The sequence below is a fragment of the Balaenoptera acutorostrata genome, chromosome 3, assembly GCF_949987535.1.
Source record: "Balaenoptera acutorostrata chromosome 3, mBalAcu1.1, whole genome shotgun sequence".
Classification (NCBI taxonomy): Eukaryota; Metazoa; Chordata; class Mammalia; order Artiodactyla; family Balaenopteridae; genus Balaenoptera; species Balaenoptera acutorostrata.
Genome location: NC_080066.1, coordinates 88,819,000 through 88,836,482, shown reverse-complemented (window position 1 = coordinate 88,836,482; position 17,483 = coordinate 88,819,000). Strand labels below are relative to the sequence as shown.

The 17,483-nt window shown below is 39.0% G+C and overlaps 1 protein-coding gene and 1 long non-coding RNA gene across 8 annotated transcripts in view; one reads left to right on the top strand and one right to left on the bottom strand.

Annotated features, from left to right (window-relative positions):
- The window catches only part of LOC103000497 (uncharacterized), a 137,590-nt gene that overhangs the window by 59,516 nt on the left and 60,591 nt on the right, over nucleotides 1-17,483 (bottom strand). The window lies entirely within an intron of this gene.
- SLC12A1 (solute carrier family 12 member 1) overlaps nucleotides 1-17,483 on the top strand; it is a 93,173-nt gene that overhangs the window by 43,202 nt on the left and 32,488 nt on the right. For all 6 annotated transcript variants that reach the window (XM_057544651.1, XM_007170446.2, XM_057544649.1 and 3 more), the window contains exons 12-18: nucleotides 460-567; nucleotides 886-1,009; nucleotides 2,805-2,906; nucleotides 4,826-4,981; nucleotides 8,449-8,548; nucleotides 9,326-9,437; nucleotides 17,076-17,216. In XM_057544651.1, coding sequence (XP_057400634.1) covers nucleotides 460-567; nucleotides 886-1,009; nucleotides 2,805-2,906; nucleotides 4,826-4,981; nucleotides 8,449-8,548; nucleotides 9,326-9,437; nucleotides 17,076-17,216 — 843 coding nt within the window. The remainder of the gene's footprint in view (nucleotides 1-459; nucleotides 568-885; nucleotides 1,010-2,804; nucleotides 2,907-4,825; nucleotides 4,982-8,448; nucleotides 8,549-9,325; nucleotides 9,438-17,075; nucleotides 17,217-17,483) is intronic.

Below are 17,483 nucleotides of genomic sequence, written 5' to 3'. Positions count from 1 at the left end.
AAGAAAGGCTAATGCCTTTAAAAAGATTGGTAAACAGCTGGGTCCCTCCCCAAACCTTATTAAAATACCACTTTCTGCTGAATAGAGTTTCCCATTGTCCAAGAAACAGATGCCCAGAAAGGACAGAGGGGGAAAATGTTGTCAAAATCCTTGAAATCATTTCCCTGTTTATTCTTTACAGTATCTTCTGGATGTATTGTGGTGAGCATTTATTATTTTTATTTAAAAAAAAAAAAGAACAAACAATAACAAAGCCATTTCCATTTTGGAAAAAACAATTATTAAGAACTTGAGAATGAAGCAGGGGAAAAAATATATGATTAGAAACAAATAGCTTATTAAAGAGATTCCAAATCACAGAAAGTGGAAAGGGAAGCATGTGCATAAAATTTTGGCTTAAATTTTTTTTGTTTTAGTCTCTGTTGGCTGAGTCGCCTAACTTGAACCTCTCTCCTCAAGGTCATGAGCATGGTGTCAGGGTTTGGCCCCCTTATCACTGCTGGCATCTTTTCTGCAACACTCTCCTCGGCCCTGGCCTCCCTCGTCAGCGCACCCAAAGTTTTCCAGGTGACAAAGGCACAAGAGCATGTGCTCCTCCCTCCTTCTGTTGCCACTGAACATGGATCAAGCTGAAATATCCATTCTCACCAGCAATCATTTTCCATCACTTTCTGAAGCAGTTTAATGTTTGCACCTGGCTCCAATGCTATGTCTGCCACATAGTCAAGATCAATTCAAATAATATAAAGAATGATAAACTGCAGTGTTAACTTGTGCTTCATATTATGTATCACTTCGTCTTTCCCCAAATCTTGTTAGAATCACCCAGGGAAAATGACTGTGCATAGATATAAATGACGAATTTCTCCTCTTCTTTTCCATTAGGCTCTGTGCAAGGACAACATCTACAAAGCCCTGCAGTTCTTTGCAAAGGGATATGGGAAAAACAATGAGCCCCTGAGAGGATACCTTCTCACTTTTGTTATAGCCATGGCGTTCATTCTTATTGGTTTGTAGTTTTCTTGTTCTTACTGAAAGCCAAAGAATTCTGATTACTCATAGGGTTTTCCTTTGAGCTCGAGACATTACCTGTTTTATGTTTAATACCCCATTTGGGAATACTGGAGTCTGTCTAAGAAGGAAATGAGAAATCCTGTGTGTGGAGGGCCTTTGAGGACTTGAGGTGGGCTTTGGACTTTAATCTCTTCTTTGAATCTGAATGTGGGAAATCCATCCAACCAAATGCAACCGAAGCCTTCCTCCAACCCACCCAATATTGTCTAATCCCACAGTGTCCCCCAGCTGCCACCTGTCTTTACATCTCCTGACAGCCAGCAGGAGAGGTGAAGTGTCTGCTCTCAAAATGTGGTCTGTTGACCACCTGTGTCAGAATGAAAATCACCTGTGGGTTTGTTAAAGTGCGGATTCGTTAGGCCCAAGGCCAGAGTTAGAATCTCTGGTGATAAAGGAATCTGATTCTTACAAGTTTCTGAAATTCACAGACCACTAAGGTCTGAGAACCACTTAGCTCAGCTCTTTCTCCTTAAGCAATAATCTCGGCTGCTCCTCCCTAAGCAGTATAGAAATAGCTACACAATCCTGGAGAGGCACATGCATCATAGTTAGCTCGCACATTCCTCACTCCTCCCTAGGGTACCACGACTGTGGGTGAGCACATGAGAGGAGAAGAAGCAAAAGGCAAGGATGATGGTACCTACGCATAGACAGGCAGAGCCAGATTCAGCAGCGGTGCCAAACAATGGGGGCTCCTCCTCATCACATAAACTCAGGAAGTGACTCTCTATATCTACACATAATCACTCTTCTGTTTATTTTTTTTTAAATCTATGTGTGTTAACATTTTTTAAAATTAAGTAAAAAAGTGATTATGTGTAGATATGTTTCAATTGTGTAATTTAAACTTTAAGACTTCAAATTATTGTCCTAGACTGCATTTAAGTGATCAAATAGCCCAAAATTTTAAAAATCGTATAAATTAAATAATACTCTCAAAGGTCACTCTTCCAGAACGCTGTAGCTTAGCTTCCTGGCGCCAGCTTCGTGGCAGCTATTTTTGCCTACTTTCTTGCTGGCGTCCGTGTTCTAGATTCACACCCAGCTGCCACCTACATTTGCATCACTGAGGTTGATAGCTGTCTGATTTTCAGATAAATGAGAATGTCTCTAAATTATTTTTATATCATAGAGTAAACAACCCAGCTAGGATTCAACCATATTGGACATTTAGATACTGAGGTAAAACTTTTTTTGGCAAGCCTTGAGAGGTAGAATTCTCTAGAGATGTAGAAACGTACAAATGACTAACAAAAATTCTGAAAGTCAGAGAGAGCAAGCTGGGTATATGCAGAGATGTATCCAATTAGATGATTCTGGTGCACTGGTATTTAACTAACCTGTCACCCTGCAGAACCTTTTGATTGTATACAAAGCAGATAAAGAACACTATGTTTGGTACCTCTGAAATAGCTACAGGGGAGTTTGTCATCTGCCTGGTCTCCAAATACTCTATCCACTCCCACTCGAATCTTCTGTAGGTAGAGGTCTTGATTGTCTATATTTTTTGATTGGTAAGTTTTCTCGTTTCTTACTTTATAGAAACCCTGGCTGAAAATATATTTGTAAATGAGTGCAGCCCCAAAGAAAAATCACTAACTTCTTAAACTTTGATAGATGCTAGCTATGCTTTCAATTTCCAAATAAAGTCAAGCTTCCAGGCTATAACAGCTGTTCAGCCCCTGGTCTCATCACTCATATGTACATACTCAATTCTGCTTCGTTCACAGCGGAACTGAATACCATTGCTCCCATCATCTCCAACTTTTTCCTGGCCTCATACGCACTTATTAATTTCTCCTGCTTTCATGCCTCTTATGCCAAATCTCCAGGTAAGTTGACTTTTCAAAACTAAAATAAATCTAAGCAAACAGTTTGTCTCAATAAAATGAAATAAGTCAGTGAAACGTGCCTGATCTGTGTTTATATGTTTCCTTATATCCTAGTGGGTGGTGTAATTCACTTTATTTTGGTAAGTTGGGGGATGACTTCTGAAATAGAAAAAGAATCATTTGAGCAATGGCCTTTTTGACCAACCATAAAGTCAATTTTCTCCTGCAGCAATAAATTATTCATTGCAAGAGAAACCACATTTATTTCAGCAATAGAAAAACACCACCATTTATTTCCAGGGTGAAAGTGACCACAGAAGTGGAATGAATGTATGTATTTGCAACTTCCTTACTATCAATTTGTTTCCTGCCCATGGTGCAGAAGAGAAGGATGATAGTTCCCATAATTGCCTGCTGAGTGCAGTCAGTGCAAATTCACATTGAAGCTGGTGACATCCCTACACTCCTCACACTGTTGTTTAAAGTGGTGCAAAATTTCACACCAAAGAACCTTGCCCTATCTTTGTCACCCCTCACCTCTTCTTTGCTTCCACTGGCCAGTTAGAAGAAATTCTAATTTTCTTCTGCCTTTCCACCAGAATAGAGACTTGTCTTTATCAGCCCTCAGAAAGTTCTTCACTACAAGGACTTTTATCAAGGATATAAACACATCTTCACTTTATTAGGGTCTGCCAGGAACTCAAACCTCCTTTGGAAAACCTGCTGCAAATATGACAAAACATACATGGAAGGAGAGCCTCATCCACTCAAGGCCACTAGGCTCCAGAAGATAACTGAAGAATTTTTGTTTCTGTTTTGTTGCCTTGTTTTAAATAGAGAACAGAAGGTTCTAGTCAGGGAATACAGCAGATCATAGAAATGTGTGCTGCCATACCATGTTGTGTTCATTTTTAAAAAACAAAGTGAAGTAACTGAGGTTGGCAGGGGTAAGAGTGGAAAGGAAGGAGGAAAAGAGGAAAAACAGAAAAACACAGAAACACACACACACACACACACACACACACACACGAGTCAGACTGAGAAAAATAAAGGCATTTCCAGTGATGTTCTTGAAGTGCTATTTCCATCTTGTGGCCACTTTGGAAATTGCTCCTGAAGACGGAAAGTTCTGTTGTGTTTTGGCAACTCCAAATTTAAAATATGCTTTACCCGTAGACCAAATGTGCCGTTCAAATCAGAGCTCCTTTATCCTGACCATACTGTCTCCCAGCTTCTTTCATTTCAGGGAACTAATAGAACACGGAAACCCCCATGCATATATGAATGGTGAGAAATATTTTCTTTGCAAAATGCATGATAAATTAATGCATCACGTTTAAGAAGCCATTACAGAAAAATTTCTCCCTCTTTTGCCATAGATTATTATTTCTGAAAGGGCAAGCACGATACTCTTAGAGTAAAAGAAGAGCTAGCACGAAGTCAGTGGATTGACTTTTGATGACTGCTCTGCCTTCCCCATGGGAACAATAAGCCTATTGTCTTAACCTTCTCTTTCTTGAGCCACCAAGGTGTTCATCCCCCAAGCACCCGCCCCCGCCACCAGCTACTCCCCACTCTTTCCATCTCTCCTGCCTCCTTTCAACTCTTGATGGCATAGATATCAGACGCTTAGGGATTCGTTGTTTGGGAAGACATCCTGGCATGCAGGAAGTGCAGAGGGGCTATGATTGACACATTTTCTACATTTCACAGCTTTCTTATTTGGTGTAATTACACCTTCATAGGCCAGGGACCAAGATCACAGAAAACAAATAATAGAGTTAGGAACTTGACGTAAAAGTTCTGATTTTTATGCTAGGAAAGAAACCATGTTACCTACAGTCTAATAATACACAGTGGTATGATGGTGATAGTGTGGAAGCTTTTCTTGGGCACATAGATTTTTTTTTAAATTTCAGGATGGAGACCTGCATACGGTATTTACAACATGTGGGTATCTCTTTTTGGAGCTATTTTGTGCTGTGCAGTCATGTTTGTCATCAACTGGTGGGCAGCTGTCATCACCTATGTCATTGAGTTCTTCCTCTATATCTATGTGACTTACAAGAAGCCAGGTAAGATAAGATTGTATTGCAGGGGGTCTCCTAAGAACTCTCTAACTATCCATTCACTCCACAGATGTTTATTTGGCAGCTTCTATGTGTTTAGGTGTGCCATGTGTATGGTGGATATTAATAATATAATGTACTATGATAACAATAGTTAAACTCGTTGAGCACCTTAAATGTACGCATTTAATCCTCACAATAGTGCTGTATATTAGGTACTATTAGTCCCATTTTACAGATGAAGAAACTGGAGTTCAAAGAGATGACCACTCGCTGAGGTAACCGTCAGGATGGGATGGAGCTGATATTTTAACTAGAGTGTGTATGATACCAAACCCCACAAGCTGTCCACTATATCACCTTCTAAAGTCCTGATAAATGAGATATAGTCCCTGTCCTCAGGAAGCACAGTCTTACACATAAGCAATTAACTATACTACAATATAGCAAGCACCGTGAGAGTGACATGAACAAGTTACTCAGAAAAGGAGAAGAAATGACTAACTGTGAGTAGAGATGTACAAGAAAACTTCCCTGGGCTTCCCTGGTGGCACAGCGGTTAAGAATCCGCCTGCCAATGCAGGTGACACAGGTTCGAGCCCTGGTCCAGGAAGATCCCACATGCCGCGGAGCAACTAAGCCCATGCGCCACAACTACTGAGCCTGTGCTCTAGAGCCCACGAGCCACAACTACTGAGCCTGTGAGCCACAACTACTGAGCCCGTGAGCCACAACTACAGAAGCCCACACGCCTAGAGCCCGTGCTCCGCAACGAGAAGCCACCACAATGAGAAGCCTGCGCACTGAAACGAAGAGCAGCCCCCACTCGCCACAACTAGAGAAAGCCCACGTGCAGCAATGAAGACCCAACATAGCCAAAAAAATAAATAAATAAAGTAAATAAATTTATAAAAGAAAAGAAAAGAAAACTTCCCTGGTTCATGGCTTTTGTTCCCAGGGTCAAGCACTCAGTAGGCACTTATAAATATTTGTTGAATGAACACACAAGCTACTTTTTAAAAAAAAGGCAAGAGACTAGGATGGGTTAATCAGATAGAGCCAGGGGAGGTTATTCTAGGCAGAAGAAAAAGTGTGAGTGAAGTTAGGAAGCATGCAAGTATGTGGCATATTTAGGAAGCTCCAAGGCCTTTACCACGATGGAGTCCTCGGGTGCTGAGGAGAAGGGGCCTGAAGGTGAGCCTGGAAGGGTAGGTTGGGCCAGATAAACAAACTTAAGTGTCGTGCTAAAGAATATGGAGCAGCAAGAAGCTGCCATAGATCATTCAGTTGGATATGAACTTTGGATGTTGCCTCTAGAACCAGTGAGAAGGATGGATTGAAGCTGGGAGAGGCTAGAGATTAAGGAGTGCAGTACTCAGAGGTCCAGTCTCAGGGGCCAGACAGGCCCTGAGCCATCCTCACACTCTCCTTACCATTACTCCACAAGTAAAATAGAGAAGGTAGTAACTACTTTGGAGGGTGTGCTTTTGTTGCTTTTCTTTATCACTTTATCCATTTTTAACATCAGGTATAATTTATGTATGGTAATATTAACCCCCTTTAGATGTACAGTCTGTAAGTTGTAACAAACTTACCCAGTCTTGTAACCAACACCACAATCAAGATAGAGGACGTTTCCGTCATTGCTAAAAGATTCTGCGCAATCTCTTCCCCCCAACTTAGCCCCTAGCAACAACTTTTCTGATTTCTGTTCCTATAGCTTTGTCTTTTCCAGAGTATTATGCAGAACCATATAAAATAGTGTGTAGCCTTTGTGTATGCTTTCTTTCACTTAACATGAGGTTTTTAGATTCATCCATGTTGTTGCAGGTAAAAGTATTTTGTTCCTTTTTGTTGTTGAGTAGTATTCCATTGTATGAATATATCTCAATTTTTAAAAAAATGTATTCACCTTTGATGGACCTTTGGGTTGTTTCCAGCTTGGGGTGATTATATCTAAAACTGCTATAAACATTCACACACAGGGCTTTATGTGGACATATGTTTTCGTTTCTCTAGGAGTGGGATTTATGATTATATAATAAGTGTACACATAACTTTATGAGAAACTGCCAAACTGTTTTCCAAAGTAGCAGTATCATTTTCCATTCCTAACAGCAGTGAATGGAAGTCCTATTTGCTCTGCATCCTTGGTAGCACTTATTACTGTCAGTTGATTTTTTTAAAAAAAATTCTAATCGGTGTGGTTTGGTCTGCATTTTCCCGATGACTAATGATGTCAAACATCTTATTTGCCATCCACATATCTTCTTTTGTCAAGTGTCTGTTTAAATCTTTTGCCCATTTTTTGAGTTGTTTGTTTTCTTATTATTCAGTGGTAAGACCTCTTTATATATTCTAGATGCAAATCCTTTAGCAGTACATGTTTTGCAAATGTTTTCTGCAGGTCTGTGACTTGTTTTTTCATTTTCCTTACAGTTTTTTTTTGAAGAGCAGACATTCTTAATTCTTATAAAGTCTAATTTATCATGTTTTTCTTTTATGGTTGGGCTTTTTGCTTCTAATCTATCTTTCCCTAATCCAAGGTTACAAACTTCTTCTGAAAGTTTTAATGCTTTAAATTTTTAATTTATGTCTCATCCATTTTGAGTTAATTTTTGTAGTGTGAGGAATGGCTCAAGGCTGATTTTTTTGCATATAAATATCCAATTGATTAATAGGGCTTTTAAAAGAATGAAAGAACCTAAGCTATGCTAAATGCCCAGTGCATAGTCAACACAATCAATATTAATCTTCTTTATCTCCAGATAATTATATCTCATCATTTTCCTGGCTATTCTGAGCAAGACTGAGGAGATGGTTCTGTCTGCCATCTGGGATGAATCTGTACATTCCCATCAGGGACTTCTTATAAAATTTAGAGGATCCATCTAATATTTAATTTTTTAAATTTAAGTCAGGACATGGCAGTGCTTACCTCCCTTGTTATGAAGATTAGGTCCTAAAAAAATTAAACTAAAATGCTTGCTAAAGATTGACCCTCTTCATGGACACCTGGAAGTAAGAATTCCCGAGCTATTCAGTTTCATGATTCAAATATAAAGATTACTGCACACTGTCTTATGTATGCAGAAATGCCTCTTTTCTTTTCAGTTTAAGAATTTGTGAAGACCTCTTGAATTTATTCAGGGGCTGACCATTTTCCCAAATCTATCTGCCTGCAATGTGGTTATAACACAGCCTATTCCACCGAGTAAGGTTTCTTAGGCTGCAGCTCTAAAGTCTGATCCTTAGCTGGAAAGAGAGGTCTCACTTCTAAGAATTTACAAAGTGTTCATAGAAGGACACACTTCTCTTTCTAGGAAATACTACATTATGTTTTCTCTTATTTGGGTGTTCGTCACTGCTGACATAGCCAAGGAAAATCATAGAAGGGGGTGGCTTATAAAAATATTCACAGTATACAGAGGGAAGCTGGGTGCTTTTATGCCAGATTTCTCCTTCGTCCACAGATGTGAACTGGGGCTCCTCCACACAGGCTCTTTCCTATGTGAGTGCTTTAGACAATGCTCTGGAACTAACTACAGTGGAAGACCACGTGAAAAATTTCAGGTAAAACTGGCTTCTCAGGCATCCTGGTGTTATTTCACATTAGAAGTAGCTTTCCTCTACGGGAGACCAATGCACTAGTTACACGCTTTATGGATATATTCTAAGATAGGCAGTCTTACAAAACTGCCGCATTTTCACGACAGCACCTCCTATGAATGAGTGCTTCTTTTCTTCTACTCTGAGCTATGCTCACCCCCAGCTATAATCTCTCATAGTGCTGGCTGTCACCGTCCATGAACAGATAGAGAGGGGATCTCAGTGACATGATTTCAGAGAGATGTCCCCAAATCCCCACACACATTAATCATTGTTGCTGTCTCCATTCAGCTTAAGGCTTTGTGGCTTACTGAATTCCCTTAGGAGAAGTTACACTCTAAGTTCTTCATTAGTTATATCTTATTTTGAATGGAACCTCAAACCACAAGCTTTGAAAGGAGGGTGAAGGAAAATAACATGAAAATACTGGTTGGAAAAGGACAGGTTGTACTGGGGATTTGGGATAGGGTATTGTCCAGAGGAAAAAGACAGGGGGAACCCAAGACTACCTTTTCCTTACTTTACATTTTTACTGTCACTAACTAAACTAAGAATGCAAAGATGGCAAGATTCGCAGGAAGTCATGATGATTCAAGACTTCTAGTGAGAAACCCAAGAAATAGGAGAGCGGTTGTCCCATTTTGCCAAACCTTCTGTACCAGTCCATTCCATTGGGGTGGTTCTGGGCTCACAGGCTTCTTGCCATGGCCAGTTCTCACATCTTTTCTTCTCCACTTCCAGGCCCCAGTGCATTGTCTTAACAGGGGGACCCATGACAAGACCTGCTCTCTTGGATATAACTCACGCCTTTACCAAGAACAGTGGCCTTTGCATCTGCTGTGAAGTCTTTGTGGTAAGAGCCACTTCCTCCCCTGAAGGTGCTTTTTCCTCCCTGCTCACTTGTGTTCTTTTAGATGAGCCTAACAGGTACACACAGTGATTGGAGAATGGCAAGGCAGTTTGGACAAGGACGCTTTTCCTTGATTCATATAACAAGGACTAGCAAGGGCCCGTGATCCTGAATTTAAATGAGTGGATACAATGTGTTTCAGATTTCACAAGAGACCAACTAAAAGTGATAAATATTTCTAAATGATGGTCTTTGAGTCAAGGAAAAGAGAATTGGCTCAGAAATAAAATGAAATTATTTGGGGTGATAACTGTTCCCAGAAATATGAAAGGATAGAATAGAAAGGATAGAGCCAGAGAGCACTATTATATAGATTAACTGATGAGGAGAGAGCCAGACAGAATGGCCTTAAATGAAAGCATGTAGAATCTAGATTAAATATTTGGATAAACTTAATGACACTACAGATATCTAGGGAGTTAAACCAAGTTCTCCATGCCTTAGATAAATACTCAGAGCTGAATGAGTTCCTTTTTTGTTCAGGAAGTATGTGGTAGACTAATGATAACTTATTTGTGGTTTTCCCAGGAGGTATTCAAAGTAGATGCTAAACATTTAACCATAATTACTGACCAATCACCAATCTATAAAGTGAGGAGAAAGCATTAAAATTATAACAAAATAATAAGTCTAAATTCTCCAAACCAGCTACTTCTACTTGTATTCGCACAGTGTGCTCTCACGTGCTCTCTCTCTGTGTATGTGTCTCCCTGTTTCTCTCTCTCTCTCATGCACACATACCACTCAAAATCCTCAACAATGCCAGTGTATTATTATCGTACTTACCTATTCTTCAAAGTATTTTCCTACAGTTTTTCTTATTTCAATCTACATAACAGGCTAGTGAGGCAGAGAGGAAAAGAAGCCCTGTTCTCACTATACTGATTAGAAAAGTGAGATTCAGGAAAATTAAATTATGCACAGGGTCACATGACAAGAAAGAGGCAGAGCCAGCATATCGGTCCAAGTCACCCAATTGTGCTCTGTGTTACAGTATGAGGAGAAAGCCTTAGCAGACTTGTATCCCTGAGAGTGCTGTCAGAATCAGGTACCACTCCCTAAACTTCCAATACTTGCTGGGGAATAGGGCTGTCAGGAAGCTGCGTAACCCTGCGGCCAGCCGACTGTGCAATGATGCAGGGGTTAATTCACCACATGTCATCATGACCAGCACTTAAGCATCTTTTTACACTTGGCAATACTCTAAAATGCAATATGAAGCAAGCTGGTCATATTCTCTTTCCTCTCAGTGCTTATATGATAATCACTCAAACAATATAACTCAATGTAATAATCCCGTAGTGGGTAGAGGGAATCCTACTGACTACATAAGATTGACAGGTTAAGTAATGACCAACAGTGACTCCAGAGGATTTTTTAAAATCTTGTCAAGAACCCTTCTCTCATCTTTGGTGCCCTGGATTAGTGGATTTCATTTTGGCCAATAAAACACAGGAGCCAGTTTTGATGGAATAAGCAGTTTGGGGGGCTTTTCTTCTCTGGCAATTTAGAGAAAACTTAGTTTAGCAGGCAATAAAATATCTTTAGGACAGGAGAAATGAACTTGGAGTATAAACAGTCATATATTAGCAAGGGAGAAAAGGTCTTTTTATAGAGATGAGATATTACTTTAAATTAACCCTTTGCTGTTTTAACTATAATAAAACAGTATGATTCTGGAATATCATTTCATGTGAAATAGGTACTTAGGTCTGTATCTCTAATGGCCCTGGTTGTTTGACATGTATATTGGACCACTTTATACATCACTATGCTGGTCCCTCTGAGTAAGGCCCAAGAGCCTTGCTCCCAGGTGCTGAGGTTCTCTTGGGGACAGAAAATAGTTACTGTATCAGTTACTGACTTTCCAGTTAGCTACCCTCTGTGAGCTCCTGGGGCTGCAGATGCTGTCAGCATTTTTCAACTCCATGCTCTGTTGTCAATCATCTTTGCAAAGAAACAGATGGAAGGGGATGTAGCGGAAGTCGACCTACCATTAAATTTTTTTCCCCAAAAGCATAGCGGTTGGTGGTTAGGCCAACCTTGTGGCAAAGGTTAAATGGTAACAATGATGTTGAGAGATAACAATTTAATTTTTAACTCTAGGAAGTTCATGCTCATGGACTTTTGAGACACACAGTCAAGTTCTGAATCACTGTTTTGCCACTTATTAGCTGTGAGTCCCTTGAGCCCATAATTTAGTCTCCCTATGCCTCAGTTTTCTCAGGTATAAAATGGGCACAATAATGATGATGATGATGATGATATGATGATGATAGCACCTACGTTTGTTACAGGGTTGTGAGAAATCTGTAAGATAAGCTTTCTAGTAGTCAGCTCAGTGTCTGTCAAATAGTAAATGCTCAATTAATTTTAGTTGTTACTGTTGATATTGTCATTATTATGGTATATTTTCGATATACCATGGTTGCCATTTTCATTCTGAAAATATATCCCCTTCAACAGAAACCTAACACACCCTCTCTTAGAGAAACCAGGTCCAAACTTTGGATCTTGGACTCTTAGGTATCCAATGGCTTGATCAGGATAGAATAGTGAGATACGCACTCCCACGCAACTAATCACCGGACAGCAGGCTCTGTGCTCCATCCCTCTGGTGACCTCCAGTTCCTTGACGTGCTGACATGAAGTGCCATACACTACAAGGAAGGAGCAAGGCACAGAGCTCACTGGCATTTCGATGCTGGTGGGCAGACAGAAAACACAGGCCCCCAGCTGCCATTTCCTGCAAAGAGGCATTTTTAAAGGACTAGACATTGTAGCCCTACAAGCTGCTGAAGTTGAAATTAAGAATTATTCTTTTGCTGGGCCCCAAGCCCACACTGTAGCCTTCCAACTATTCAACTAACTCTTACACTCACCCATCAGAGCCTCTTCCTACCTCTTGCCTTATTCTACTAAGCCTAAAGATTTCAGATGAGGGACCCCTCATCAGGACAAATTAGGGGATACTTTTTAAGGAATGCAGCTTGGTAACTTAAAATAATGTCTATTCTTCTCCTGTAAATTACCTTATAATAAGTCAGTGATATACTTATATCCCAGGAGCCTTTATATTCAACATGTAAGTAATTTTCTTTTTCTTGTGTGCCTCACTCCTCTCACCATATGAAGACTAGGAGTAGGATTCCACCTTCTAGCATCCCCTCGTATTTCTGAGCATAGGCAAGTTCAGTGGGCTCAGCAACAGGCAAATATTAAGTCAAGGGTTGTGATCGCCACCAATTCTACCCTATGTACCGTGGCTTAAAAAACACTGCCTTTCTTTGTCAGTTAGTTCCCTCACTTATTCATAGTAGCTGGAGAGATAGTAAAACCAATCATTGCAGATTACTTAGTTTGGACTTATGTACCCTTAATTCTCTGGGTACACTACATTCAGTTCTAAAAGTATTACACTGTCAGTTCATCAAGAGAAAAGGCATCGTGCTTCAGCAGTCACTCACTCATCTACTTCTCAGTTTTGCATTTAAAGGAAGGTTGGTTGTTTTTTTTTTATTAAAACAAATATACTTTAAATACGGAAAGGTGGCCCAATTGATCTGGGATTTAAAATGCCAATTAGATTAAGTCATTATTGCCAGAAAATGCAACACTTACTTCTTTTCTAAATTTTGTCTTAAAACTGCAAAAGGCTTTCAAGTTTACAGTGGCATCTTTTATTAAGTACATTGTGTTGTGTTGGCTGAAAAATAAAGATTTTTTTTTTTTAGATTGCTTCTATTTTTTATTTTGAAGCATTAAGAAAAATATTAGGTTGAATCATGTGAAATTTACATTTTTGGATGTCAAAAGCTGTTGAATATTGGCAATTTCATATGACAAAACTATAGTCAATAAAACAACACCCATATTCTACTTCTCCTAATTAACAACAGTTAGCATTTTTCTTAGATGCTTCCACTCACTTTTTAAGTGAAATAAACCATTGCACATCAAGCTAAAGTCCCCTTAATAGCTGCTCAGCCCCAGGGATCTCTCTGTCTCCAAAGGCAATGTTATCTGAGTTTGATTGATTTTCTTCTAGTCATTTCACCTATGTGTACCAAGATGTAGATCTATTTTGATTAATGTTTTCCTACTCATTAATATTCTTTAAACCTTGATTGTCCTGTTCTCCCCTCTCACTGTAAAGAAGAAAAGGAATAACTTTTGACCAGCTTCCTCATATAGATCCCCTTTTAACAAGATATCACCCTGTTACCCTTTCTCTCTCTCTCTCTCTCTTTTTTTTGGAAAATTTACAAAATATCTTAATAAAACCTAAAATTCTCTTTGAATTCAAAGAATCTCTTAAGAAAATTAGAAAATTCAGGTAAGACAACCAACTTTTAACTCTATGGCTCATGGAGGGCAGTTCAAGCATAGATAACCCAGGGAAAATTAAAATTTCCATTTTTTTTTTCTATTGTCATCCTTCTTTTAATCTCAACTTTCACCTCCGTCTAGAAGAAAATGCTTTTTTTAGATGAATTGATTCTTTTATAGTCATTAAGTCTCTGTCATGACGTTAATAAAATAATGACATGACAAAATACGGGAAGAATGAAGTGACCTATGACTGGGCACTAGGATGCACGGTGAAATGAAATATGCACCAAATCAGAAAAGGAAAAATTTTCTTTCCCACAGTTCCAACCAGAAAGGCAAGGAAAGCAAAGCAAAGACAGAGCAATAAGACTCTTAATGTTTTAAAATGTAAGAGTTGGAAAGAACACTGCATTTGGCCCAAATTCCTCTATTTGATCCCAATAATATTGGAAATCCTTTGCAAATTCTTTTTCATAATATTCATTTATTTGAAGTAATGTCACATCAGTTTCTTCTCCAGACTAAATAATTAGAATTTCTTTACCCCTTTCTCAATCAATGTCAAAGTTATAATATATACAAAAATTTTAGAGCTTCTTTGTTCAAATCCTGAATTAACTTATATACTCGTAATTTGGATCCTAACTGAGCTAACCTCTATAATATTTTAATTGGGTGGTTAAATTCATTTTTGTGACTATGACGTATTTGAATGTTGAATAATTATATTCCAGTGTGTCTTCCCTTTCTGTTACTTTGCTTTTTCCATACTACATTTGTATTGTAGCCTTGCCTCACATTAATACGTGTGCTACAAGGATATTATAATTGCTTTTAGCCAAGAGAGATTCTACGTGAAATATTTTTATGACTTCTCAATACGGCAAATTTAGGCACTAAAGTAAATCTCTCTGTCACAATTAATGTTTAATTTGGATTTCTGTAATACTAAAAGATATATATTAGACTATATTTATTTAAATAAATGCCAGTTTCCCCAGGGGTTCAAAGTCATTGTGGTACAACTCAATATACTCATAGTCTGATACCTTTCCTAGCTGTTGGTTATTCTTCTATGTCATGGCTGTTGTTACCATTCAGCTTCATTGAATAAAATATTTCTTTCTTTTGCAATTGATGGTGTCTAGGATGACCAAGAAGGACTAGTGGTTGAAATGCATTGACAGAACCCTGAGCAAAATATGATCTATAATGACATATGTTTCCTCAGGCTAGGTCTTCTGGTTTAATAACTATCCTTCCTATGCCTTTACCTTCTCCATCTTCATTGGAGGTTCTTATTTTTTAACTGTAATGTAAGTTATCCAAACTGTTTTGATATGTTGGTAAGTTCTAGAAAACATTCTGGTAAAAATAAGTGCAAAAAAGAATCTGACCCGATTTAAATAGAATGTTAAAATGGAAGTGACCCCAGAGAATACTAGTGTTGTATAATAGACATATAATATGTGCCACAAATGTAATTTAAAATTTTCTAGTAGCCAATTAAAAAAAGTAAAAAGAAACAGGTAAATGCAATGCATCCAGATTATTATCATTTCAATATACAATCAGTATTAAAGTATTAATGAGATATTTTACATTCTTTTTTTCATACTAAGGCTTCAAAGTCCAGTGTATGTTTTACATTTCCAGTACCTCTCTGTATGGACTAGTCACATTTCAAATGCTCAATATCAACATGTGCATAAGGGCTAATCATACTGGACAGTGATGGCCTAGACAATTTCCTTATTCTTATAAATGTAGAGCCTACATTGAGAGAAAACAAATGGCATACCCAGGGTATCAGCTAGACAGTGCCAAGAGCCAGATCTAAACCCTACACTCTAGCTCCCAGTTGAGCACTCTTTCAGCTCTGTTGTAGAACAGACACAGTGGTGGAATAAGGTCTGGGACTTCAACAAGATTGTGAGGACTCTTTTATTATAATAAGAATCAACTTTGGATGAGCACTTACTATATTCCAGACATCATACTAGGTAGTTTATCATGACTGCTTGAGATGACCTTGCAGGATAGCTATTTGATCCGTTTCCAGAATAACTTATCAAAGCTCAGACATCATTAACTACCTCCAAAGTGGCCAAACTTAGAACCCAAGTTCTGTCTGACCACAAAACCTGGTATCTTTTTCATACACACCACGCCCTTTCTCTCCAATCCAAGACCCTCTAAGACTACAACTCCAGGCATGATCTGAGGACGAGCAGCATCTGTGTCATCTGGGAGTCTGTTAGAAATGCAGAATCTTAAGCCCCATTCCAGTCCTGTTCACTGCTTTTTACCAAGATCTGAGGTGGTTAGTAAGAAATCTAAGACAATTCAATAAGATACCAAATCTCTCTATGAATTGAAAGAATTTTCCAGGAAAATAGTAGATTTCTACCTTTGTCAGGCACATGGTAGATAATCAGAAATACCTTTGGGATTGATTTGAAACATGCAAAGACTAGCGCTAGCTTGGACATTTAAGGAAGAAGAAACAGGAACAGAAATCTTAATTAAAATGAGCTTCCAGAACTCAAATCTTGAAATTATAAAATGCTTCATCTACCGCCGCAACACCTGCCTCCTTCTCTCTTAATCTGTTCTTCCTATGCCATAGGTATGTGAATTTCTAATCCCACCAACTTCATTGAGTAGTGGGAAATGTTAATTCAAATAGGAGTATGTCAACATTACACAGGGAAAAGTGGTACAAAGGTGTCTTCACCATACACAAAAAGCAATGAATGGGCCTAATCGAATTGTCAAGATGTGGTAGTTCCTGCCAGGATTTGCAACTCACCATATTTTGGCTCCCAGGAGTGCTGTCACATTTCTTGAAACTGGGCTCTAGCTGAGATTTCCTTGGTGTTCCTAAATGTGGCTCTCGCTATAGAGTCGAAGGTTGATTGTGAATTTATCCTCAACTTCTTCAATCACATTTTCAGTATTTTTCTCATGTGCCATGATGCCCTCAGCTCTTTCTTTCGACATGAGGCAGTTAATTAAGTAGGTGCTAATACATCTAGACATTCTGCATGGAAATTGAAAAATGTGAGCAACCCAGCTCCTCTCCAGAAGGTTGAATTTCTGTGAATCCTGTTTACTGAGGTGTTTTCCCCTCTTTCCCATTTCTTAACTCAATGCGGGCATTGCTGGCTCTTTTTGTCCTTTAGAAAACAACAGCAGTGTGATGTATAATAGCAGGACTTCTAACCAATATCTGATTGTGTCGTACAGGGACCGCGCAAGCTGTGTGTTAAAGAGATGAACAGTGGCATGGCAAAAAAGCAGGCCTGGCTTATAAAAAACAAAATCAAGGCTTTTTATGCAGCAGTGGCGGCAGATTGTTTCAGGGATGGTGTCCGAAGTCTCCTTCAGGTAAGGCTGGCATTGAGGGAATGAGTACAGAGGCAGAAGACAATTAGCACTCCATTTTAATGAAGCTCCCAAATGGAATGGCTCCAGTTAGGCAGACCAGCATCAGAGATCAATGCAGATGGTTAAGGAATTCATTTTGAATTCCTGGGGACAGGCAAAGCTAAAACAGAAGCAGAGAGGTTCTATTACAATGAACTATGAGTGAGTCACTGGAAATGGAAAATGAGGTTGCCTTTGGCCAACAGCATATATTCTGTCCCCATACTT